We start from the raw sequence: 26,776 nt of genomic DNA, 5'->3' as shown, positions 1-26,776 counted from the left end.
CTAAGAGATAAGGGGCCAAGGCTATGCATTTCTTCAAAACAAGGGCCTTTGCAAGTGGGGCAAATTCAGGCATGATTCGTTGAGATGATGTACAAAAAAGAAATTTACACAACCAATATAAGATAAAGGAGAAGAGTTCTTGATCGCTCACAAGGCCTACCTTTTTGTTTTCAGTCTTTACGAAATCACTAAAGGAAGAATTCAAAGGTGGAAGAAAAAATTTCACTGAAAGGTCTGGATAGCTGGGTGTAAAGGGGGTACCAAGGGGCGAGAGCCCCAAGAGGTGGCAAATATCAAGAACGGTAGGAGCCATCATACCACAACGAAACTGAAAAAAGTTAAAGGCCATATTCCAGAAACAAAGAGCGGCAGGAATTAAAAAAGGGTCTTCAGGAATGATAAACCTGGAAAGACGAAGGGCATCGAGGATGTAGAGTTCTTGTAAGTCCCGTTCTCTTGCGGGTACGACCCTGTCATACCATTTCTCCCACTCAACCCTCAATGTTGGCCAGCAACGGTAAGGTCGGTTCATTCTCCAATTTCCCCAGTCGAGCCCCCCTTCATAGAGAAGGAAGTGGTCCTCCAAACGAGGGTACAAAGCTGGAAGTTGGGTGGGAGCCTCTCGAAAGATAGGACCTAGGACATACTCTTGTTTGTCGCTATAGCGAGGGACAAAGAGGCGTCCGTCTATGGTACTTGATCCATCAGCTGTAAATTTGGCAACCTCTTCCTCAATACACCTCTTTAAAGCCATCGTTGGGCTTATACGTTCGCCAGTTGGTTCTTTCAAAGAAGAAAAATCCATTTGTGGCAAGCAGCGAGGAAGAGAGGGTCAGTAGAGGGGAGGGGTTTGTGTGTTGAGCAAACGAGTGAATTTAGAGCACGAAATATAAAGGGTTTTAAAACCTCTGTGTCTGAAAAATATATTGTAAAATTCATAAAGAAGTACAAAAAGTACAGATACGAAGAGTTTCCCTCAATATTGATTATTTTGGAGGGAAACACATCTCAAATACTGATGTCAGCTTCGAAATAAAATATTTGGCTTCGAAACCAAATTTTGGCGCCAAAGTCAAATGACAAACGGCTTCGAAAGCAGGAAGCCGGCTTCGAAGCACATTCCGCCCCTAAGGATGCAAGAATGCTCAAGTATTTGTTTACCTCAAAAGAATTGAAAACCTGTTTTAGGGTTTCTCAGTGAGAATAAATCCTTCGAAGCAAAACTTGAAATCCCTCAAGGTTAGGAATTGTTTGTTCTAAGCTTCAAACCAATAGTTGGTTTGATAATATACAGAAGAGATTGCTCTTTCAGAATAAAACAATGCAGCCCTTGAAAGAGGCTTCCATATTTTTTGAAAGTATGGACTGTTGTTCGAAGCAAAAATGGTCAATTTAAAACTGATTGATCGTACTGACCATATGTTGGATATGATTAAAGCAAGCTTTAAGGGGCAAGATTGTCGAATTTGAGGCTCTGATTCTGGAAGGAGACTTCCATATGTTGGAAGAAGTCAAATTGGTTTTTGAATATTTCATTAAGAGTCAAGTTTCAAAGAGAAAATTGATGAATTCGGAGCCATAATTTTGTTGGTTCTGGATAAGTGGAGTAAAATTAGACCATACCAAATAAAGAAAAATCTCTCCGCTTTATTAAGATAAGTATGATTACATCAGAGGCCTTACTTAGGCACATATTCAAGCTCATAAAAGTAAGGAACAGAGTAAATGACAAGATCATGGAATTTGGTCCAGCTATGGTCAATAAACTTCTGTTCCTTTTTTATTCTATCTTCTATTTCCTCCAGGCTTGTTTGTTGAAGTTGATGTGCTCTTACTTGACAAAAGAGTTTTTCAGCCTTTATTTCAAACTTTGTTTCTTTTAACCCTTGTTCCATCTTATCCATATCCAAGTCATCCCAGTACGAAGAGTCTTTATTCTTGAAGTCATCATATTCTTTAATGAGGTTCTCTACTTCATACCGGGTATGAACTCTAAGGGCTGAAAGTTGGTTCAAAGATTGGGTGGTGGCCACAGAAGTTTGGTGCCAATGAATAAGCAATGGGAGTTGGTCCAAAAACATCTGGAGCTCTACTTGGGCAATGGGGTTGAGGACATGACCCCGGGTCATAACATCACAAGCCCATCGAAAGTTCTTGAGAGGAACATCATTCTCAAGAACATCGAAGGGCAAGTGAGAAAAGGTCGCAAACAGAAGTTGGGCTTGCTGTCGCTGAGCCGGAGTAGGGGGAGCTAGAGGATTATAGGGGGGAAAAACCTGGTCCTCAAAGAGGATAAGCCTCAGTTTCTCTATCCAGTGGAGGTTGTGCGGAGGAGGAGGTATAGAAGCTTCCATCTCGAAAGAAGGAGGAAACTGGGGGGTGTTAACACAATCAAGCCAGTCAAAAGTGCAAAGCTTTGCCTTCTGGGCTAAGAACGATGGGTTATACCCTTGTGCCTTTTCTGGACGTCGGGTGGCTTGTACTATCTTCGTAGGCATGGAGGATGTATACCATGCTACGAGCAGATTGTCCTCCAAGCTGCGGCAGCAGTCAATAGGTACATATGGATAAACGACCGAGCTCCGAGCAAAGGGAGGGAAAGTTAGAGGGTCGACAAATTCGACAAAATGATGATTAACTCGCTCCATTAACTTCGATTCCTCAGGTTCTGGCCAGCTTCTCCAACTAGAAGCCCCAGAGGACGAGGAAGCTGCATCCTCATCCCACGCAGAAAGTTTTGGATTAGAAGAAGAGTTTCCAATATCCATATTCGCAAAACTTTGGGTTAAAGAATTGTGAGTAGCAGGTGCGTAATCCAAAGGTTGATAGTTTGCGAAAACTTTCATGACTTAAATATAGGGAGGTGGGTAAAGGTGGCTAATCAATGTATGAAGGTTCTTTCGAGGATGAACAACATCATCAAATAACTCTTTGTAGGCTCGATCAATGTAAGAGAGAATTGGTTTGGCCATAAAAGATGTATCAGCCTTTTCGAATACTGAGATTGTGGGGATGTTCAAACGATTAGAAGAGAATTTAATGCAAATGATGAATAACGGTTGCATTTCTAGAAAAATGCAAAGCCCATGCACATTCTAAGACGTGGATAAAAAAAAAAAAAAAAAACCTTGATCCACTAATATCACCAAGTATTGGGCATATTAGTGCGAGGGGTAATGTTGGCTACATATTTTGCATAAAGCCAATCACAGTTCAACACGTGGCAGTATGAGGGCAATATGGGGAGATAACTTAAATCTTCGATTGTAATCGTACACGTGGCAGTTAGTATTGGTTTTTATAAGATCTGCGTAGCACTGGATCAGCAAAGAGATGCAAAATGATGTGACTTCAACGGTTACTCATATTTAAATTCAAAATCAGGAGGGAAGCCTAACTGCAGATATTGGCATAGTGGAGCTAACTATAAGGCAACATGATCAGCGATCATGGAGGGGCAGTTCGACGGTTAGAAGTGCAGTTCGATGGTTGTCATTGAGAAGTATAAATAGCAGAGAAGGCCCCAGAAAGTGCCCCCAGACTCAGATCCAAAAAACAAGTTTTATTACTTTATTTCCTTTCCAATTTTTATATTTCTTGTTCTTTACGTTTCTGTACTTCAAATTCCAGCACTGCACTTCGTTCACTTCGTTTATAGGAGTAGTTTCAAGTAGTTTGTTGCTGTAAACTTCTGCGAGGCTGATTTGGATCTTTGTAAGTCTTCCATTTTACTTAATGAAATGCTATAATTGTTCTTCATTTACTCATTGTTTGCTTAATTCTCCTAAACAAAGCCACTAGGAAAAGTCATCTTCATTGAGGCTGAAAGAACTAAAATACAATCGTCTGATAATTGGTTGGCAATTAATATTCTGTAAGGACTGATTGATCCTTGCTGGCACGCTCAACTTTACATTAATAACCTTCGAAAGCCAAAAATGTCTATTTAGCCATTTTGTTTTTTACTTCTTCAAAAACTGAAATTTTGTTTTTGAAAACTGAAATTACATTAATCACTGGGACCATACTAACTCTTTGCTTCTTCAAAACTGAAACTACAGAACTTGAAAAATAAAATTTCTCTCTTTCTTTGTTTCTTCAAAACTGAAACTACCTAACTTGAAAAACAAAATTTCTGCGAGTGTTAAGAATTTTAACCGTTGAAAGTGTTAACAAGTTTCCATGTTCGGACCTACATTCCCGAACAAATAATCTATATTCAGGAATGTGATAACGAACAAATAAGTAATATTCGGGCATGTATTTCTGAACTTGAAAAAATGAAAACTTCTATAAACGTTAACAATTTTGACCTTTCAATGGGTTAAGAAATTTCCATGTTCGGACTTGTATTCTCGAAAATTACTTATTTGTTCAGGAACATCTTCCCGAACAAATAAGTAATGTTCAAGCCTGTATTCCCAAACTTAAAAAAATGAAAATTTCTGAAAGCGTTAACAATTTTGACCATTTAATGTGTTAACAAATTTTCATGTTTTGACCGTTCAATGTAGGTAATCAAATGGTTGTCACTGTTACTGTCAGAATATTGCCGCTAATGGGTTTTCAAGATTTTGAGCGTGGGTAGGTTTTGAAGGTGGGATTTGAAAAAAATGAATGGGTGGTAATAGAGGTGGATACTCTCATAAACCCTAATTCATGATACAGTGGATGTGTAAATTTAATTGTGAGATGGAATGTCTCCAAATTAATGATGTCTTTTGTAGTAATTTTATTTGAGGTTATTATTGTAATAAAAAAAGTTAAAAATTGAGGGGTCTAAAATTATTTATGAGTTACTAATAACAGCACTCAAATTATATTAATGTGAAATGACAAAATTCTCCTCCTCTCCAATTCTCTTCTCCCTCAAATTATTATTTTTTTATTTTTTTATTTTTTATTTACAACATACTACAAAGGAGACCCAAAATCCCCAGTGAATGCCACCACCAACTTCTCTTCCTACCACCACAAGCTAACCACCATTCTTTCCCTTCCACCACTGCAAGTCCATCACCATTTTTCCCTTCTACCACCAAAAGCCACCACTATTTTTCCCTTTCACCACCAACTTCTCCTACCACCACACTCCATGCCACGCACCCTCTCTCATAGTCGATCTCGAAAACCATCTTTAAATACTCTAAAATCAAAGATATCTAATGTAATACAAAAACACCATGTTGATGGAATACCAAAATACAATGCAAGCTCAAAGCACAGTAAGCCCACCATGAACCAGTCTCACTAACGCTTCGTTTGTTTGAACGGGAAATATTTTCTATGTTTTTTGGTGTTTGCTACAATGGAAAATAAAAATCAACGAAAAACATTTTTCATGGTCAACAAAAACAAGTCTATATAGACACAAAATGTTTTCCACCTTTAAAAGGAGGAAAATATTTTCTGTACTAAAGTCTTACCAATGTCACCACACTACCACCGCCACTCGCACCTCTACAATGAATGTCACTATCACTGTCACCACCGCCCCACCACCTCCATCTTCATTTCACCACCACCACCACCACCACCAAACATAGAAAAATATTTTCCGCCCAAACGGAGCGTAACTTCATTTCTGCTTTTCTGAATTTCATTTACTAAAAATAAACAAGAATACAGTTTTTATGAGAGGGAGTCTTCCACTCTCTTGACATTACGATTGTACATAGAAAAGCCCAAGTAAAACAAAATCAATGAATTTAGATAAATACAGGGAAGGGAGGACAACAATTTCTCCCGAGTCCTTTATCTTCTTCAGAGTAGCAAATCCTTCTAGTTGAAGACTTTTCGACAAATAATTTTGCTGACTCTGGTAGATAATATCAACCATGGTATAATCCCGACCTGCATTGGCATTATAACACCTTATCAGAACCATAATGCAGAAAAATCATCAAGTTGATATCTTATAATTTGTGCATGTAGAAACTATCAAGCTAATAATGTCTTAGAATTACTTGATTTGCGCATTATTTTATTTTCTTCAGATGACTGGAAAGAAAAAAATAATCTTCAGCACTGGACATATGCACCTCTGTTCTGTGTCATTTTACACTGGTGGCATATGCAAAAAATTGGCTAAGAACCATAAAATGTCTCAACCATGCTACGTATCAAATACATGAAACATTTACAAGTACAGCTGATAGAAATCTAAGCATCTCAACTAAAGTTTTTTTAATAGAAGGGGGACAAAAAAAAAACTATTAAAGGAGTACAATAGGACTAAAATGCACAACATTTACATGTAAGAAAATGAGTTGGATGAGTGATGTTACACGAAAAAGAAATAATAAGAAATGAATGCACCAAAGAGAAGTTAAAAAGTGGTTACCAAACAAAGATAAAATATGAAATTTTTTTTGATATTTTATGCCCATGCACATTGGGGACCAACTGACACACCGATAAGGTGTGATTTGACCCATGTTGAGTGTGTAAAAAGAAATAGAGGAAAGCCAAAGAGGACATACCTCCAGAGATAAGTAAGAAAGAAATGACATAATGGCTTTAGACTTAACTAAGTACATGATAACAGAGGAAATGAATCCATATAGCTCAACCCAAGTAATTGAAACAAAGATTTGTTGAATTGAGTTGAAGTGTGTTGGTTTGTGTGTGAGTGCACATTTGTTTTTTTGACAAAATGGCTTAATAAAACATTTATCTAGTGATAAAACAAAAAATGAGAAGAGTCAGAAAACTGTAACTAGTTCATTACCATGACATTGTCGTTCAAAGGACTCCCCGCTCTCCAAGATAACACCTTCCCTGCAAAAGGACAATTGTACTGAATCAAGACACTACAGTAACCTTCCAAATATTTATATTTCTTCAAACACTCGATGAATAATCATGCCTGGTGATGGGCTTAGCTTAAAGTGTGTCATCCATGATAAATTTGTTAATCAGAGTAAGAAATGCAGCATCACAACAAGGTGGCTAGTCTATGAACTTCAGAGTCGATAGAGAAGTTGTACACACGAAAGGTAAACAGGAAACAAAATATGAATTTAAATATTAGTGACAGGAATGCACTACCAAAGGGCTCCACGAGTTGCTTAGATATGGCAGCCACGGGGATCCGCCAAAACCAGCAAATCAGCGAAAAATATGTAAAAATCTGTTTGGTAACCATGCAAGTAAACACTTCAGAACTTTGTTGAGTGAAACATACAAATATTTTACACATCAAGTAGTTCCCAAGATCACCTTTAATATTGTGAGACCCTTCAAATAGGCATCATATGACAATTTCATCTCCCTCTTGTGCAATTCTTGAACTGCAAGTTACTTAACAGTGTGTGTTAGCTTCCATCCATGTGAGGCAAAAACAAATCCAAATTGCGAAAGCAATAACAAAACAGCAGTAAATACAAAATGCAACAGGAAGAAAACACAGAAAGATACAAGGCATAGGCAGAAAGGCTAATAACTTCGACTAGCATGCAAAGCCTAACCATTTTGAAGCATAAACATGTACATCTCATATGGTACCTATCTTTTAAGCTGATATAAGATAAGTCAGCTTAAAATCTAGATGCATTTGAAGGATGGCCACCTTTTAAAAGGCAGCAACTTATGACCCAATTAAAGCTTGGCATATGAGAAAATAAAAACTAAGAATCAGCCAATACGGGTACCTATCAGAAGGAAGGAGTCAAATTTCTATGCAACATATTAATGAACTGAGACACACTCAAAAAACTGCTAAACCCATTTTGTGGTGCCCCAAATCCATCTTGAGGCTTGGAGCCAAGATGGATGAGGTGAGATGAAGGTGCAAAATCCATATATTTTGATTTTTGTCCCAGATCATGTGGTGAAATGTGTGTGAAGTGTCTTAAAGTGTGAGCTTTGGACCTTCATTGAGGAGACAATATTGAACAATACAGGGTCAGGGCGTTCCTTACAAAATATGTCAGTCCATCAACACTAATACCACCTAATAGACCATGTAAGCCAGACCTAAACAATTTACACACTCAAAACACTCAATGAGACCCTGCCAACCCATTATGAAAAGGACAGTGTACACTGTATGCATTGGCGGAGGTTGCCTCACATAACCACCACCACCAAGCAAAATAGTGAAGAACCCCAAAGGGCTAAATGTTTTCACAACCACCCACCCCCCCCCCCCCCCCCCCAAAATAAATAAATAAATAAATAAAAAAAAATTTAATGTTATTATTTAGATATGGAAAACAAATTTGCAATTTTCAATAGCATGTCATTTTGTTTCTAATCTCCACACTAGTAAAAAATAAAGAGTGAACTCCAAGTAGAATGTGACGTGTTCACAAGGAATGACATAGCCCTCACAAATTTAACTAGTATTATTAGTTCATCTCACCAAGAATTGAATATAGTAGCATTTAACTAGCTCTGATCTTCACGTTGGGTGTGTAATGCGAGAGCAGATAAGGTCCACCACCCTGAAGGTTAGACTAGTCCTCTTGGGGTGTGCGGTGAGTTTGACCATTGGTGAAACCCTTGTTGGGTATTCTTCGCTTTTGTGAAATAATATGCCTTTCTTTCTTTTATTAGTAAATATGCCTTCCCTTCATTTTCAAGGAAAACTAGAAATAATAGCACACTTACTCTAAACTTTTGTCTAGACAACAGCTAGCCTGCTTCAATAGTCATACCTCGACAGTTGATTAATATATATACATTATATTCTAATAAAAATAAGGAAAAAATTGAGAAGCAGGAGACCTGCATAATTATGTAAAGTTCTTATAGGGAACTAAATAAGGGCATTTGACTATTTGATTATTTTTTATTTTTATCTTTTTTCTTCAAAAAGATTGTTCTTTTACCATTTTCAAACCTTTAGACTAATGCAATAAATTACATTTAGGTATAACATAGGGAGAAGCCTTTTATTTTATTTTATTTTCCTTTTTTCTTTTTTTTTTTTTTTGGGGGGGGGGGGGGGGGGGTGTTGGGGTTTCTTGCATAGTACCATAGTACTTATATCTTTACCCTAAACCCTAAATCTATCTTGAAGAAATTCAAATCTTCAAATAAATACTTAGTTCAAAATTAGGAGTCCTTTCTTTGTTTTATTTTTAATTCAAGTTTCTATTTTGACTAATGCTAAATATCATTACTTGATATCAAAAAATTCATACCAATATTTGTTTGGAATAGCTGGTTCTGTCACATTTCTTTATCACTTTGTTTTGGTCCCCCATTGAAATCATCTTATCTGGATACCAAGCACAATTTGGACAGGCTTAACAGGAGAACTCACTACGTCTTCAATGGAAGAAGAGGAAGGTCCCAAAAAAAAAAAAAACAGAAGAACATCTACATTTATGAGAAGATGCATAGAATACCATGTCATAACGATTTAGCAATAATAGGAAGAATAATAGAAAAGAGCCCAACTAGTCAGGATAATGTCTTGTCAAGCAAGTTGAAAATTTCCCCTTGGATTATTTTTGTTTTTCACAATGATGCCCGGCATTTAAAACAAAATAATCTAAACATTTTTTAGGTTTAATATACACCTACTTTACCCAACAACTGAATCCTTGTACAGTCCATATGACTTCGACAAATTCATGTTTCAAAACCTAATTCTACAAATCCTACATCAATCTACAATTCCATTCCATTATCATTCATTGCCAATCCTCAAATGCTCTCAAATCAAGATTCTAAGACTATAAAATTGAAGAAGATCGTTTAGATTGTCTAATGAGTCTTATCTTCCCAAACAACTTTCTACGTGCTACATAAATTACACACAAAATAAAATAGAACAAAATAAAAAGAAAAGAAAAGAAAAGAAAAAGAAAGGTTTCCTACAGAGCCTCGTAAAACACTTACTAAAAAAATTACATACTTTTTGCAAGGTCCTTCTCCTTAGCTAGTGCCATCCTCTTAAGTTTAGCTGCTTGTGCAAATGTTGAAGGCCTGTTATCAGAAAGTACGTGAAACTCTTTTAGATCACATGTCCCATTGTTGGCACATAAATTTCAACCAAATTTATGTTAAAATTTCAATTAGTCAATTAGTCATTCTAGGTAATCACTTCATAAAAAGATTAATATGATCCATTGAAGTGCATAAATAAAACAACGCCGTATCTCAAGACGTTATTCAAAATACTTAAATGAAATGTGGAGCTTACGAAAGATGACACCTGTAGAGCCTACAGAAATGATACTACACAGGATGAAACCCAAAAGATCAATCCAGTTAATCAGATATACGATTAATCATGTAGCACTATCATTCAAAATTCAAATGGCGCTATCATTCAATTTGAAATTCAAATTGAGGATGAGGCACTCTTATCACCTAGATGGCCCTCTATAAATATGAGGACCATCACACAAGAGAGGGGATCGAAAAATCAGAAGTGAGAATATCACAAAGAGAGAGAGAGAGAGAGAGAGAGAGAGAGAGAGAGAGAGAGAGAGAGAGAGAGAAATTAAGAGCTAAAGAAGTCGTTACAAGAAAGAAGAAGTCGAGAGCTTACACTACAGTTCAAGCATCTGATACAAAGGCGACCATTAGGTAAAGGGTTCCAAACCTAACTATTGTATTTTATATCTAAGGATTCTAAATCCCTACAATTTCAATAAAACATTTCTTTTTCTTAATTTGTCTTCTGTTCATTTTTTTTTGTTCTTCATTAATCGGAGGTCTCATTTAAATAAAATGTGTAATTAATGATTAGAAATACAGATCGGAAATAGGAAACTACTATTCAAATAATCAACACTATTTAGTCCAAAAAAAGTAAACAATGGACATCTGTAACATGAGATTTGAAATGTGTTGAAATACTTCACGTTTCAAAATTTGTGTCTACAAATTCTGGCATGCTTAATGGGACCTATTTCTCCTCCCATCTTTTGAAGAACAAAAAAAATATATATATATATATATCTAAAACTTAATGACGTATTCTTTTGTTATAGGAATGTTGAAGCAACCGTCAAAAGGTTAACTTACACTCCGGTGGTGAAATCACGAAGGGTGGAGATAGCACCCATCACCTGAGGGGCTTCAGAGTGAATGATCTTGGTTGTCCCAAAGGTAGAACTAGCGAAATCCTGGAAAGATGCACATTCCCCTGTCGCCCAAGGGGCTCCGGAGTGAAGGCTCTTGGTTGTCCCAAAGGTAACTGGTGTCACAAAGAAGGTCACACTTCTTCAGAAAGCTGAAAGTTTGAAAAAGATTGCTAAAGATTATGTGAAAGTGTCGAAGCAGTACGCAACTGTGAGGGCCACAACCCTAACGAAGAGCTTTCTAATCCAGGCAAGGGAGGCTAATTAGGTTGCAGCTACGGTCTTTGTTGCAGTTTTAGCGAGCGTAACAAAAAATGTTGTGGCCCAACTACTCATAAGGGTAGAAGACTTAGTTAAAATGACAAAGTCTGCCTAGAAAAGGGCCTCCGTTGAAAACATGGCCATCATTAGGGCCATTGGGAGGAGGGTAATGACCTAAACTCCTGTTGATGGAAAAAATGCCCTTCTTGTTGAAAAAACAGTTGCGGCCTACAAACCGACAGTTTTGTTCAAAGTGCAAAGTCGGTCAAACCAAATCTCAGTCACCTTTGAGGAGCCAAAGGAACATCTATTGGCCCGACAATGTTCGAATAAGGAACACCCATTGGCCCAATGAGATTCGAATCAACATCAATTGGTTCGCCATAAAAACCCCTCCATGTTCCAAAAAAATGCAGGGACTGTTTTGAAAATCCATGAGGAATTTGCAAAAACACAAACGGTTCCTCTATGCCCCTAGGGGCTCGACTTGATAGGTCATCAGATGGTCCAGTTTCAAAAAGACAAAGGCGAAGAAAGAATAATGCCTTAAGGAAACTAAAACGAAGAACAGTGCTGACAAATGTCATAGGAGCTGTTCAAGAGGCTCTTGAGAGAGATGAACGCCAAAAACAAATTGAAAGTCCTATCTTCACACCAGGAAGAACTGTGGGATCAGACTCAATTGGAAAGTCAAGCCTCTCAAAAGCGAAGAGTAAACGACCCTTAGAAAATGTTTCCGCCTGGAGCCAGCTATCTATGGAGGGAATAAGAAAAGGGCCTGTAACAAGGTCTATGACTGGTGAGGCTCAAAACAAAGCATTGCAGTCAGATGGGGCTGGTTTCGCAACTTACAAAAAAGCCAAAAAGTCAAAAAGTTACCAAAAAAATTAAAAAGTTATCACTATTCACCAAAAAAAAATATAAAAAAATTATTTTCATACAAATTGTGAGACAACTTACTCTGACGGAAGGCGGCTGTGCTTGACTTTAGTGAGGATAAATTACACAGGCGGAGGCAAGTTTAAGGACTGTGTTGTTCGGCCCGTGGGGGTCATCACAGGTCCCATTTTGATAATCTGAACCGTTCAATGTGTAGAACTCGTTGAGTACTATATGCCTATAAAAAAATCACGTTGATCGGATATCGCTAACTATATGATCAAATCAGTTTTGCATAAAAAAATGGATGGTGTTATAGTTAACGGTTGAAAAAAAACTAATCCGATCAGATAGCTATCGATATCCGATCAACGTGATTTTTTACAAGCATATAGTACTCGACGAGTTCTACACATTGAACGGTTCTGATTAGCAAAACAGGACCCGTGGTGGGCCCTATGGGCTGAACAACACCGTCCAATTTATGCCCGAAAAGGAGAGAATCAACTTCTCCCCTACACTCTGCCACGCTGCCCCTTACGCTGCCGACCGTACGGCCTATTCCATCACTAACGTCTCCTATACACTTATGTAAGAATTTATGTATTATTGATTAATGTATTCATATTTATTACAATGATTCATGATTCCTATATATAGAAGAGGGTGAGTGTGTAGTAGGTAAGGAGTAGGTGAAGTGGAGGTGGTAGTGGTGTAGTGGGTTAGGTTTAGTGGAGTAGGTGAGGTGGTAGTGGTGTAGTGGGTTAGGTTTAGTGGAGTAGGTTTAAGTGGAGGTGGTAGGTGATAGGTTTTAACAGCCCCCGCAAACTCAAGGGGGATAGGAACTAGCCAACTTGAGTTTGGAGAGAGTAACAAAACAAGAAAATAAGACGAATACATAAAAGAAAAGAGGATAGGAGACACTGTATGGTCGTGTCAGACCGATGGTGAAGACACTGTATGGTGGTGTCATAACGTTGTAGAGGACATTGGATGGGTTGTGTCAGACCGATGTAGAAGACAGTTTATGGGGTCATGTCGGACCGTTGTAGCAGACAATGTTGTGATAGTTGTTGTGACAGTTTACGGAGTCTTGCTGGACCCTTGTAGAAACTAACCGAAATCAATGTCGGGACAGTTTACAGAGTCTTGTCGGACCCATGAAGGAGCTAACCGGAATCAATGTCGGGACAGTTTACAGAGTCTTGTCGGACCCCTAAAAAGTCGCACCCTCAAAAGGTGTGCCCAATCTGTCAAAAGGCGTGCCATCAAAAGGCGTGCCCAATCCATAAAAAAGCGTGCCATCAAAAGACGTGCCATCAAAAGGCACGCCCAAGTTGTCGGCGAGCACCGACAGGCGCATGATGCGCGTGTCTGCCTCTTCATCATGGTCTTTATAAACCGAAGCGGAGGCTGAGGCTTGGAAGCATAACAAACCAGTTGAAACCTCTTCGTTCTCTGAGAGCTTGTCGCTAAGAGCTGCAAATCTTGAAACACTCTGTAAACACTCTGTAACCAACCCTTCTCTGAAACACTCAGCAACCCATAACATGGCCTCGTCTTCCCGTTCAGCTACCCAGAATATGGCCTCTTCGTCCCGTGGTCTGCTCACTCTCTTTCCCGACCTCAACGAGTCAACAAGAGAGACAACTGATCTCGGTGATCACGCCCTTCAGGTAGCCGTTGTGCACGCCGAAGTCGAGGCTGCGGAACCGAGCCGGACCCGTGCAGTGGTGGGTGTGGGACTTGAATACGGAACCAGCACCCTTACGTTGAGCTCGGAGCCAGCGATAGAACAGCCACAGCCGGAGGAGAAGAAGCCGGCACCGGAGAAGGCTGCAGCGGCGGCGGCGGCGGGATCAACGAGATCCGATGTGCCAGCGGGACACGTGGCGATCTGCGTGGGGAGGAGTAACAAGAGGTTTGTGGTGCGCGCGACGTACCTGAACCATCCTACCTTCAAGAACCTCTTGGTTCAAGCCGAGGAAGAGTACGGGTTTACCAACCAAGGACCCTTGGTTCTACCTTGCGATGAGTCGGTCTTCGAAGAGATCCTCCGAGTCGTGTCCCTGTCTGACTCGGCCAACTCGGGTCGGTTTGTTAATCTCGACGATTTCCAATGATGTTGCGACGTGGGTCGTAGGAGTAATCTTGATGGTTTGGGTGAATCTGGACCGTTGATTCACGGGTTGGGTGATGAATCAGTTTGTTGAGGAAGGAGAGAGAGAATTAGAAAATGTGGGTTTGTCCGGCGGACGGCCAAGGCGAGGCTGCCGCCCGCCGGTGAAGCGGAATCCCTAAGTTCTTAACCTTGCTCTGATACCATGTAAGAATTTATGTATTATTGATTAATGTATTCATATTTATTACAATGATTCATGATTCCTATATATAGAAGAGGGTGAGTGTGTAGTAGGTAAGGAGTAGGTGAAGTGGAGGTGGTAGTGGTGTAGTGGGTTAGGTTTAGTGGAGTAGGTGAGGTGGTAGTGGTGTAGTGGGTTAGGTTTAGTGGAGTAGGTTTAAGTGGAGGTGGTAGGTGATAGGTTTTAACAACTTATTTATACAATTTTTTAATATACATTTTTCCATAAAAAGTCAAAAAGTTAACCCAAACATCCATATTTTTTTCCTCAACTTTTTAGTCCAAAAAGACAAAAAGTGCATTTATTTAGGACACCCCAAACAACCCCTTAAGATTGTGGGGATTGATAATCCTTTATATGAACAAGATGATTTTGTCTCATCTAACTCATCTGTTTCAACGATTATTGAAAACGACGATTTGAGAGATATCAACAAAGCTGTTGCAATCATGATGACTAATGTTGAAAAGGAGGGCGAAAATTCGCAAGTCCAATAGGACTAACAGGGTCTTAAGGAAAAAGTGGTGACCCTACAAGAACAACTTGAAAGAAGAGAACGGGAAATGGCTATTGTGTAGGAGCAAATGCAACAGTTGCAGGCCCAAATGACAGAAGTGCACCTAAACAAACGGAACAACCTATAGTGGTGACATCTGTAGGCGTGCAAAGCACGCTAGCTCCAGGGGGCAATGGCCCTTGTTACTCTGACCTAACTAGTGGTGGTATGAATCCAATGCTCATGGCCATGATTGATAATTTGGTGAGGAGACAAGTAAAGAAAGTCAAGGAAAAAGATGATGAGAACTTTTGAATAATTACAAAACCTTACCCAATATAGGTAGATGTTGTTCCATTTCCTTCTGGTTTTTCTTAACTAGATTTCAAAATGTTTGATGGAACAGGAGATCTAAGACAACATGTGGCTCACTTTCTTTCAAGATGCGGGCCAATAGTCTAGAATGAGGCCCTTTGCCTACAACTATTTGTCCAATCACTTGAAAGTTTTGCATTTATATGTTGTGCTAACCTTCTTGAGGGATCAATCCCAAATTGGGATTCCATGTTGAAGGAGTTTCTTAAATAGTTCTGCAACACACAAAGGTGAGTTGGAGTACCAGAACTAATTGAAACCAAGCAACGTGACAAATGAGCTTGCTACAGACTTCATTGCAAGGTGGCGAGCTTTGAAATTTGCCTGCCCACAGAAGTTCACGCAATTAGAGTTAATTTAGATGTGCCTTAGCAACTTTTGACATGAGCTCTCTACAGCTCTTATGGCTCAAACTTTTGAAGGCTTCAATAATCTATGCACCAAAGCTCATGATATGGAACCGCATTTGACTAAACGAAGGAGGTCTAGGGCAGTTGAAAGGGTTGAGTCCTCAACCACAACAATAGTTGAAACTAGAAAGAAAGCCCCTATTGTAGTTAGGGCTAAAAAGCCTCAGGAATTTAAAAAGGTGACTATGAAAGAGAGGTTAAAGAAGAAATATTCTTTCACGGATGATCTGGTCGAGGACTTATTTGAAGATATGTTGGAGCAAATGTTGATTGCTCTCCCTGAAGTGAAAAGACCACATGAGGTAGGAAAAACGAACGATCCAAAGTATTGCCCCTACCATCATTTGATTAGCCATCCGATAAAGGAGTGCTTTGTTCTGAAAGATAAAATTCAGGAACTTTTGGACTATTGAGCTCCCTCCTCAGGAGAAAGCATCTGCTAATCCAATCACTATCGACATTGATAATGAAGGTGAATGGGTTGTTTATCAATCGAAAAGCATGAAGAAAAAGCGAAATGCTATAGTGAAAGCTAGAAATGTGGTTGCTTCTACAACACAAGGACCAAAACTTTCCAATAAGCAAAAACCAAAAGTTTCCAAGAAACAGAAAAAGGCTAAAGTAATAAAGAGAAAAGGAAAGAAGAATCCAAAGAAGGAAAAAGGGGAGAAATTGGTCCCTAATGAACAATTAGAGCAATGTCCCTTTGTCCCAGTTACATTGGAGGAATTCATGCCTTCAAAATTTCAATCTTTGGAGTTGCAGACATACTTTGATAAAAGGAGGGAGGAAAAGTTTACTTTGGCCCCTTGCCTAACCATCATTGTTTTGAGTGATGACAAGGAAGATGAGGATGAAGTTTGTTCAAAAGTTAGGGAAGGAGATTGTATCACATCTCCTATTTGTATACCTGACTCTCTAGAGTATACACCAGTTTCTCCAGAATACACACCAGTCTCACCAGAGTACATACCAGCCTCACCAGAGTATACACCAGCTTCTCTGAAGTACACGCCAGCTTCTCCAGAGTACACCCCAGCTTCTCCAGCATACACTTCAGAAGCCTTTTCTCCAGAATATTCTCCAGTACCACCAATGTACTATCAAAACGCTCCAGAATATGTAAGGGAAATAGAACAAGGAGATACTGGGTGTAGGTCTAACTCTAAGCTTGTGAAAAAGGCAAGAAAACGATTGCACTTCGGAGATGATGAGGTGGTGAAGTATGGAAGCATTCAAATAAGCAAGCAAAGTCATCTCAAATTGAAGATCTTAATGAAGATTGGGAACTTGGCTTTTCCCGTGATAGTTCACCATACACATCTCTGGCCAGGACATATGATGGAGAAAGTGTATCAAGTGACCACTTTAACTTTCCCTGTAATGTCATCACTGTGGATATAAATTTTGAAGAGCGAGAAGTACATGTTATTCACAATCCAGGCGATGGTGAGAAAGCAAGAATTAAGGCTAGTAGGGAAGTAGAACATCAAGAGAAAGTAACAATTTCTTTGAAAGATGAGGGTTTTGGAGCCCATCAAAATTGAATCATTGAAAGAAATCAAATTTCTAAACACCCATTCCCTAATTGGGTCGAATGGGTCTAGTTTCCACGAGGATATATAGTAACCTAATTTTTCCTTATATAATGGGATGGGTTGTCCAAGGTGCCATTTGGTTCGTTTCCTTGCACAATGTGGAAACACAGTAAAAAGCCAGGTATTACTTCTACGGCAATTCGCCCTTTCTTTGGATGGGTGGGCAGCAGATTGGTACTTCAACTTGCCACCTAATTCAATCCCTGATTGGGACACCATGGCTGATCTAGTCTATAGGACATTTTATAAACCATGGCCAATAGAAATCAAAATGTCAAAACCTTTGGAGGATGAGGGTCCATTTGCTTAAACATGTGATCTCATAGAAGGCACAATTGAGGAGAAGATTGAAACTGCCCTCTATCTTCAAGAGATGAGCACTTCTCATCCAAGGGAATTGTTCCCTTTGTGGGTAGAGCAAACACCATTTCCCGAGGGATATGAACTGCCAAATTTTATCCTATATGAGGGGTATGGAGATCCTCAAAAACATATTAGGCGTTTTTTGAGACTGTGTGGGGAAACAACTCAAAATCAAGTACTTTGCCTATGACAGTTCCCTCTTTCTGTGGATGGGATCGCCTTTGACTGGTATTGCTCCCTTGAAGGGGTTGCTGTGCCTAGTTGGGAAGCCATGAAGAATGGTTTTCTAGAATCCCAATGCTTTTATAGGCATGACTCTTGGTATCTAAGAAATGGGAGAAGAATGCAGCTCCAGGAAGATGAAGTGACTGATGATGATGATCACCTTACAGCTGGGCTAGTTAACACGGTCCAAATAAGTGATGGAACAAAAGAAGTTGAGGTCAATGAAAAATCTGTTGCTGAAGTATGCTAGACTTACCTAACCTACCAGAGAAGATCACGAAATCCTCAAGACCCTCAGGCATCAGAAGTTTTGCAGGTTTTGCTAGAGGAAGAGCAAGTGAAAAATGATGTACTAGCTCATCTCAAGAAAATTCTAGCATTGCTGAGCGTGTATGATGCACTGAAGATGTCTCCAGAGCTTCGAAAGTCTTTAATATATGCCTTGTCCAAGCCAGAGGACTTCCACAAGGAAATCGAGGGCAGAAATCAAGAGAAGACAAATACATGCACGGCTATGGTAACATTTGGTGACAATGACGTGTGTGCTGAAATAGCGGACCATAATCATCCTTTGTTTATCACTGGGCTTATCCATGATGTGAAAATTTCTCGAGTTATGGTTGAAAGAGGGTTTGCTGTAAACCTTTTGCCTCAAAGGGCTATTAGGGGTTTGACTTTCACAACTTTACCCAAGTTGTCTGATCATTCAAGGATTCAATCAGAATGAGCAACGCCCTACGTGGAAGATTGAATTGCGAACCAAGTTTGGGGACATTGAAGAAAGCACTGAGTTTTTGGTCATTGATGCAGACACCTTCTACAATGCTTTGCTTGGGAGATTGTGGATGCATAATCATCAGGCCGTACCATCAACTTTTCACCAATGTATCAAGCACCCGTTGCCTTCACCCAGAAAAGAGGGGACAATTGTGGTTGACAGTGATCCATTTGGAGAAGTAGAGGCCTATTATGTTGATACCCGCTTCTATATAAGGACTACACAGATAAAGGGAAAAGATGTGAAAAGGTCTAAAAATACTCCATATGTTAAAGAATCTGAAGACGCTCTAGAGCCTGCTCCAGTTTCAACAAGGAGAACTTTTTGATATGTGCCAAAGTCCAAAAAAAGACTAGGGGCAAAGGCTCTAGCCCCAATAAACCCAATTTTGGATCTGAAGGGTGAGTTCATGTTGCCATTAAAGAGGACAAAATGTACATATGTGGAGAAATACAATAAAATCGTGGTCCCTACTAAAGGAAAAGGGTGAAAACCTATCATATTCCACTCACTTGGAGATGTTGAACACAAGGTAAAAGTTAAACAAATACCAGAAGAAAACATCTCGAGTTTTGAGAAGCCTACCTTCAGTGCAATAATTATGCAGATGTTGTTAAAGGTTGGTTTAGATCCTGAAAAAATACCAGCAGGAACAATAACACCATTTGACACTGCATTGACACCTTCGCAGAGGCAAGCTATCCAACAAGGCGGTATTATCACCGCCAGGACAGAAGGGTTAGGCTATCATGAGGATGAAAGAAAATTTCCAGTGAACATGACTATTACTCAAGAGGTGTTGGAAGATGTTGACGAAGATGAAGCTCAACCTGCACCAACAGAATTTAAAGCAGGAGGCCAAGCCACAGTCGATGACCTTCGTAAGGTAAATCTTGGTGATGAAGGAGAAAATAAACCAACCTTCATTAGTGCAAATTTAAAGGAAGAAGAGGCTCAACAATATATTTCCTTCTTAAGGGAGTATTGCGACATATTCACATGGAACTATAGTGAGATGCCTGGTCTTGATCCAGAGATTAAAGTCCATAAGCTCGCTATTCACCCTGAGAAACGGCCAGTTAAACAACCTTAACAGCAAACTCGACTAGAGCTTACAACCCAAATTGAAGCTGAAGTCGACAAGCTTATCAATGCAAAATTCATTAGGGAAGTCAAATATCCAACTTGGCTAGCAAATAGTGCTAGTCAAGAAAAAGTATAGTCAAATAAGGGTTTGCATAATGAGGCTTGTCCTAAAGATGACTTTCCTTTGCCAATCACCGAACTTCTTGTAGATGCAACTACTGGGTATGAAACCTCCATATTATGATGAAGAAAGCATACCTAATTTAAAGGAGTTTGAAGGGATTCTTTTGTGTCTTCTTTAAAGTGTAAGAAGAACAACTTTTGTTGGGAAGAGAAGAAAGAGAATGGCTGGAAAATTGATGCTGGAAATATGCTGGAAGGATAAAGATTTGCTGGAAAAAAAAAAAAAAAAAAAATCTGCTGTGAAAGTTGCAGAAGGTAAAAGTATATATTGTCTACAGGCATGGATAGGTGTCATATAAAGCAAAAAGTCTTGCTCAAGAAAAGAGATAGTGATCTCCTAAAGTACTTCAAAGAGGCAAGAGTTTATGTAGGATTCGAAACACTCCAAAGAAGCAAGAATTTGTGTAGGATTAGAAATCCTATCAATGCCCATCCATCCTATTTCATTTAAGCAAAAACCTTTAAAAAAAAAAAAAGATTATGAGTCTCAAAAATAAATATAAAAAAACTCTTGCCAAAAAAAAAAAAAAAAAAAGAGTGGTGGTGGCAAGTTGGTAAAAAGCCCACATAGAATGAAGAAAGAGGCCCACAAAAGAAAAGGCCCAATTAAATCTTGGACCTTACCCATCAATATCCATGATGGCCTAGAAAAAAAAAAAGTGGTGGCAAGTTGGTAAAAAGTCCACATAGAATGAAGAAAGAGGCCCACAAAAGGAAAGGCCCAGTTAAATCTTGGACCTTTACCCATGACCCTTAAAAAAAAATAATAATAATAATAATAAAAAAAAAATTCAAGTCCACAAAAAGGGTCCATGTAACAAAAAAAATAAAAGGCCCATGGACTATAAAGAGAAATTAACCCATTAAAAAAAAAAAATTAAGTCCATGAAAAGAGGGCCCATGCAACAAAAATAAAAGGCCCATGGACTATAAAGAGCAATTAACCCATAAAATAAAATATATATATATAAAAAAAAAGAGGATTAATTAAATTTTTTGCGGGGTCCATGTATGACAAAAAAAAGGGATACAAAGTCAAAGGGGCCGAAAGTGATGAAAGCCAAGAAATAATCCAATCTATGATCCAAAGAAGTCCTAAATAAAAGCGCCAAGGTATTGTGATTTGCACAGTTAAAAAATTCACTGGTACAAATCACGAGAGGGCATTTGTTGACACATAAATTTCAACCAAATTTATGTTAAAATTTCAAATACGGTTAATTAGTCAATGACACGTATAGAGCCTATGGTAGGAATGTTGTAGCTAATCACTTCCTAAAAAAATCAATATGATCCGTTGAAGTGCATAAATCTAAGAAGCACGGACACTTCTAAGAAGGTGTCGTGTCTGTGTCGGGACACCGACACTTCCCTGACCCGCGTCTGACACTCTTCAAAACGTGTCTTATTTTTTAATTTTTTTTAAAGACTCAGACACTCTCTGGACACTTGGAGGACACATATGTCTATCACTTAAACACACAATTAGACACAAGTGAAACTAATTATAAGTTTGAACAAAACAACTTAAGATATAATAATAAAAGAAAAACCATATAAATTTTTAGGAATTAGTGTCATATTGCATTTTTTTATTATCTTTAAGTGATATATTCATATATATAACATATAATAAATATATAAAATTATATATTTCATGCGTGTCCCTCACATGTCATGTCTTGTATTTTTTGAAAATTAGTATATCAGTGTGTCCGTGTCGAATCTGTGTTGTGTTGCGTGTCCATATCTATGCTTCTTTGGCATAAATAAAACAACGTCGTATCTCAAGACGTTATTCAAAATACTCAAATAACACGTGGAGCATACGAAAGATGACACTTGTAGAGCCTACAGAAAGGACACCACACAGGATGAAACCCAAAAGATCAATCCAGTTAATCAGATATACGATTAATCATATAGCACTATTATTCAAAATTCAAATGGCGCTATCATTCAATTTGAAAATTGAGAATGAGACACTTTTATTTCTTGGATGGCCCTCTATAAATATAAGGACTATCACACAAGAGAGGGTATCTAAAAATCAGAAGTGAGAATATCAGAGAGAAAGAGAAAGAAATTCAGAGCTAAAGAAGTCGCTACAAGAAAGAAGAAGTCGAGAGCTTACACTACACTGCGAGCATCTGATACGATGGCGAGCGTTAGGTAAAGGGTTCCAAACTCAACTATTGTATTTTGTATCTAAGGATTCTAAATCCCTACAATTTCAATAAAACATTTATTTTTCTTAATTTGTCTTCTGTTCATTTTTTTTGTTCTTCATTAATCGGAAGACTCATTTAAATAAAATGTGTAACTAACGATCAGAAATACAGATCGGAAATAGGAACCTACTATTCAAATACTCCACATTATTTAGTCCAAAAAAACTAAACAGTAGACATTTGTAACATGAGTTTTGAAATGTGTTGAAATACTTCACGTTTCAAAATTTGTGTCTACATGCATACAAGGTGCATTCCATTCATCATAAATTGCCACCAAAAATACCCCCCTCTTGCTTGTGTCCTTGAGCAATAAAAGTTTGAACACAATAAATTCAAAATGACGACAATTTATCATTTCAGTCTATAAAGAGTTAAATTTTGAAAGCAAAGCAAATGTTTCAATCCAAATTTCCTTTACATGGAAGAAAATTAACTATCCAATACTGAACTTATTTGTCTATCCAACATTCTTCAAAGCTTTAAGTAACAAGCAGTTGCTTTAACATTCATGCCAAAGGTTTTACAAGAACAGGGGAACAAGCAAAAAATGATGAGGGATAAAGTGGCTGGGAAATCACCTAATGATTGTGAGATGAAAACATGTTCAATATTCGATGTGCTACCCCTTGGTATAAGACAGCTCACAATTCCAAAATCTAATGGGACCAAATGCAAAACTTCCATGTGATGCATTTTAATTAGGAACAAAAGAAGTTCAATCAGGACATCAGAATCACTCACTGTGATATGGAGCTCGCCTCCTTATACAATTGCTTAATTTCTGCGTGCAATTGGGCCTCCACACCAGACTTTGATCCTTTCTGAGAAAAAACAAATAACCAAAATACAAACCATTTTAAAATAGCTTCCATTAAAGATTTTTAAATAACCAGTAAAGATTTTTAAATAGCTTCCATTTAAATAACCAGTAAAGATTTTTAAATAAGAATAATGAAAATAAAAAAAGCATTTGAAGACGGGTCCTGCTAACCACTGTCTGGAAGGCGTGTTTTAAGGATCAAATAATGCTAAAAGTTTAGAACTCCAATACACAATTCACATAGTCCCATACATTTTTATATGTTTCTACTTTCTATACACTTTTCACATATTTCAATACACTTTTTCCACATATACCAATCTTAATGGATGCCCATTGGTGTTGTTAGCATTTCCCTTTGAATAAATAACCTGATAAGTGATAATATAAAATCATTGCACTTTTGTGAATAGATGTTGTTGTATTCTCATAATTGCATTGTAAATGAGAATTGAGATTATGTCAAATATATATATATATATTTATATATAGAGAGAGGGAGGTAAAAGGCCCAACAATTTGTTATTAGTAAAATTCTGAGCAATCCGTTACGATGAATTTTATTTGTTATTTTCACCTCATGGCATGGACACATGTAAAACCCACCATATCCAAAAAATAATGGTCCGCAAGCATAATTCAAACACCCAAGCCTATTTTTATCCAATATGGGATGATCATAACATACCACCACACTCCGCAGCCAACACTCATGATAGCCCACTCTATCAAATTGTACCCATACACCCGAAGCCGACATCCACAGTAGCCCAATCTATTGAACTATACCCATACACAATACTAAGGTGTCGTAATCCAACCTATAGGTCACCCCCTCCCTGGCTCAAACTGCAAAGCCACATCCCATACAATCACATACATGCATAGGTTGCATCCAATCATATACTCAATTTGGTGGCTGGCTCTAATACCAAATGATACAATCTACTTAGATAGAACTCACCCTTGAAAAAATACTCTAAAGCCCATTGTTAACCCATGTGGGATTGTAAACACGTATACATATGTTTGTGTGCGTGTGTATATATATATATATATAGAGAGAGAGAGAGAGAGAGGCATATTAGATAGCTTAGCGTTCAGCTACTGGTTCTGTATGAATTACATGGTAACATTTAGGCCATGTTTGTTTGGGCGGACTGGATTAACATTCCCATGACTAATAGTCCTAGGACTACGAATCCATTGGATTATGTATTCAATCTTAACTAATAGTCAAGTTTAAAATAATTAATCCGTACTTCAATTGTTTAACCAAACATCGGATTAATAATTTTATTGGACTATTAGTCCAATCCCAAGCTCATGTCTACCTAAACAAACATGGCCTTACAGTAAATTGAAATGGAAATTAGACAAATTTTATATAACAATGTGATTGCATACCCAAAATATATTGAAAAACAACGAGTATTGGCCAAGTCCTAAATTACAAAATGAATGAAGAGGAAAAAGGCAAGAGCAGAGACAAAGGAACCTTTTTCTTCTGTTCTATAAATCTGAAAATGAATTGGAATGCGACAACGATGGTGAAGATTATTGGAGCAGCTAGAGATCTTCCATGTTCTTCAATGGTTTCATCCATTACTCCTTTTGCCTTGTTCGATTACGTGTTTCTGATACAAATTTGATGGTTTTGCATCTCCAGATCTCTCTATTGCTTCTTTTGCGGATTTTACCTGTTTGGTTAAGGTAGTTTTTTTTAATTTTTTTAATTTTTTTTAAATTTTGTTTTAGAATTTGGTGGACTTTTTTTTGGGTGAATAATTTGGTGGACTTTTTGTGTTACTCTCAATTTTTTTTATTAATTGAAATGGTGTGCATGTAAAATTAAATACAAAATAATAAATATGTAAAGTTATTACTAATTAAAATGATAATTAGTGAAATGAAAAATATGAATTTGTATAATAGAGTGAGAAGAAATAGAGATAACCTTGGTATGTTTTGGTAGAAAATATTTTCAAATGAAAATTATTTTTTGAATAAAATATTTTTTTTTGTTTGGTGGCGGTGGTGGTGAAACGAAGGGAGATGGCTATGGATGCATGGTGGTAGGGTGATGGTGATAGCGACGGTGATGGTGGCAATGACCGTGGTGATGGTGGTGTAGTGGTAGAGGTGAAAGTGATGATAGTAATGTGGTGACATTGGTAAGTCTTTAGCTCGAAAAACGTTTTCTAAAAAATATTTTTTGTCCAAACAAAAAGAATAAAAAAGTAAATACTATAAATTAAATATGTAAATAAAATAAAATTACATAATTCACTAAATCATCATATCATCATATATACATGTAGTGTTTTTCTTTTCTTATGTGACACATTGTAAAGACTTAATTTTTTTTCTTCTAAAAAAGTCACATCAGCATGTATATTTTATTTACATATAAAATTCTATATAAATTTAATTTCAATTATAATAATCAATTTTATATGGATTGTATTTGAGAAATACTTATTTGCATATATATAATTATAATTTAATTATTATGATATTTAAAAAAAATTAATGTGATATACAAATAAATAAATAAGACATAACGTGCTTAATTATGTACATCGCATGGATCAAATTAATTTTCTTTTATATTTTATATTTTTTTGTCTATCTTATTAATGTCTTAATATTAATTTGTATTTCATTTTTTATTTAACATGAAATTATTTATTGCGAAACATTTATATTTAATTTAAATTTTATACACCTATATAAAATATATAGATAATTAAAAAAAAAAGAAATAATCAATACTCTATGTAATTAATTTATGTATTTTCTTCTTAATCCAATTACAACATATTTATATTTAATGTTTTAAATAAATTTAGTTCTATTTGTACATATTTTTATTATCAAAATAAATATAAAAAATTAAATTAAATTAAATAATTAGAATCACTTTTAATTTTATATTACCCATTCTCTTTCTAATTTAACTATAATTTTTAATATCAAAATTAATATTTATTTTATTATCTTATAATTTAATATATATCATATAAAGACCTCGTTTGGCATGTGGAATTTTTTTGGTTTTTTGGCTAAATTAGCCACAAAAAGATAAAATAGGACAAAATATCACATCAAAACTATAATCATTTCACTTTTTCTCTTACAAAAGTAAAAAAAGTAAAAAAAAAAAAAAACTCAAACGAATTTAGCCCTAGGCTAAAATACCCAAAAAGCCAGCCAACTTCCCAAACGAAAACAAAATCATATATGATAATTACACTTTTATAGCATAATAGAACTAAAATTATTAAAATAAATAAATAATTTAACTAAATTTATTATATATAACTATTTAAGTAACACTCTTATACAACGATAAGACTAAGATTATTAAAATAAATAAGTTAAATTAAAATTTTATCTAAATTAAAATTAATATTATTCTTTTTGTAATACATATCATAATATAAAATATCATTACATTAATTAAAGTTAATTCCATTGTGATTTTGTATCAAATATAATATTTCTATAAGTGATTTACATAATTTGATATTAATTGATTAAAATAATGGAACTCAATACTTTTTGGGAATTCTATTATACACACCCACATACCATATGCACTTTAGTTACGCTATTTTTTTTCTTAAGTTACGACCAATTTTATTATGACATTATTTTGAG

General features: G+C 36.9%; 1 protein-coding gene across 3 annotated transcripts; it reads right to left on the bottom strand.

Moving 5' to 3' along the window:
* Positions 1 to 5,553: 5,553 nt before the first annotated feature.
* LOC114303173 (protein GET1) lies at positions 5,554 to 24,927 on the bottom strand. Of its 3 annotated transcripts, XR_014346148.1 has the most exons (8): positions 24,612 to 24,927; positions 23,035 to 23,114; positions 9,869 to 9,939; positions 7,222 to 7,292; positions 7,051 to 7,132; positions 6,731 to 6,780; positions 5,967 to 6,063; positions 5,554 to 5,853 (listed from the first exon to the last, which is right to left on the bottom strand). XR_014346148.1 is itself a non-coding variant. In XM_028248319.2 (7 exons), the coding sequence occupies exons 1-7, from the start codon at positions 24,717 to 24,719 to the stop codon at positions 5,782 to 5,784; spliced, it is 534 nt and encodes a 177-aa protein (XP_028104120.2). In that variant the 5' UTR covers positions 24,720 to 24,927; the 3' UTR covers positions 5,554 to 5,781. The 3 variants fall into 3 exon arrangements, 1 of the variants encoding a protein (XP_028104120.2); XR_014346147.1 differs by lacking the exon at positions 5,967 to 6,063 and having other exon boundaries at positions 6,869 to 7,132; XM_028248319.2 differs by lacking the exon at positions 5,967 to 6,063.
* Positions 24,928 to 26,776: the final 1,849 nt, after the last annotated feature.

Source organism: Camellia sinensis, chromosome 12, assembly GCF_055761805.1.
Source record: "Camellia sinensis isolate YWXY chromosome 12, ASM5576180v1, whole genome shotgun sequence".
Lineage (NCBI taxonomy): Eukaryota > Viridiplantae > Streptophyta > Magnoliopsida > Ericales > Theaceae > Camellia > Camellia sinensis.
This window is presented reverse-complemented; position numbering and strand designations above follow the sequence as displayed.

Excerpts from the sequence above, each read along its gene's own strand:
- LOC114303173 (XM_028248319.2), bottom strand. The coding sequence starts at position 24,719 with ATGGATGAAACCATTGAAGAACATGGAAGATCTCTAGCTGCTCCAATA. Across the intron at positions 9,940-23,034 it reads GAGGCGAGCTCCATATCACA|GCCTTCAACATTTGCACAAG; the intron begins GTGAGTGATTCT and ends TTCTGATAACAG. Across the intron at positions 7,133-7,221 it reads AGGGTCTCACAATATTAAAG|ATTTTTACATATTTTTCGCT; the intron begins GTGATCTTGGGA and ends GTTACCAAACAG.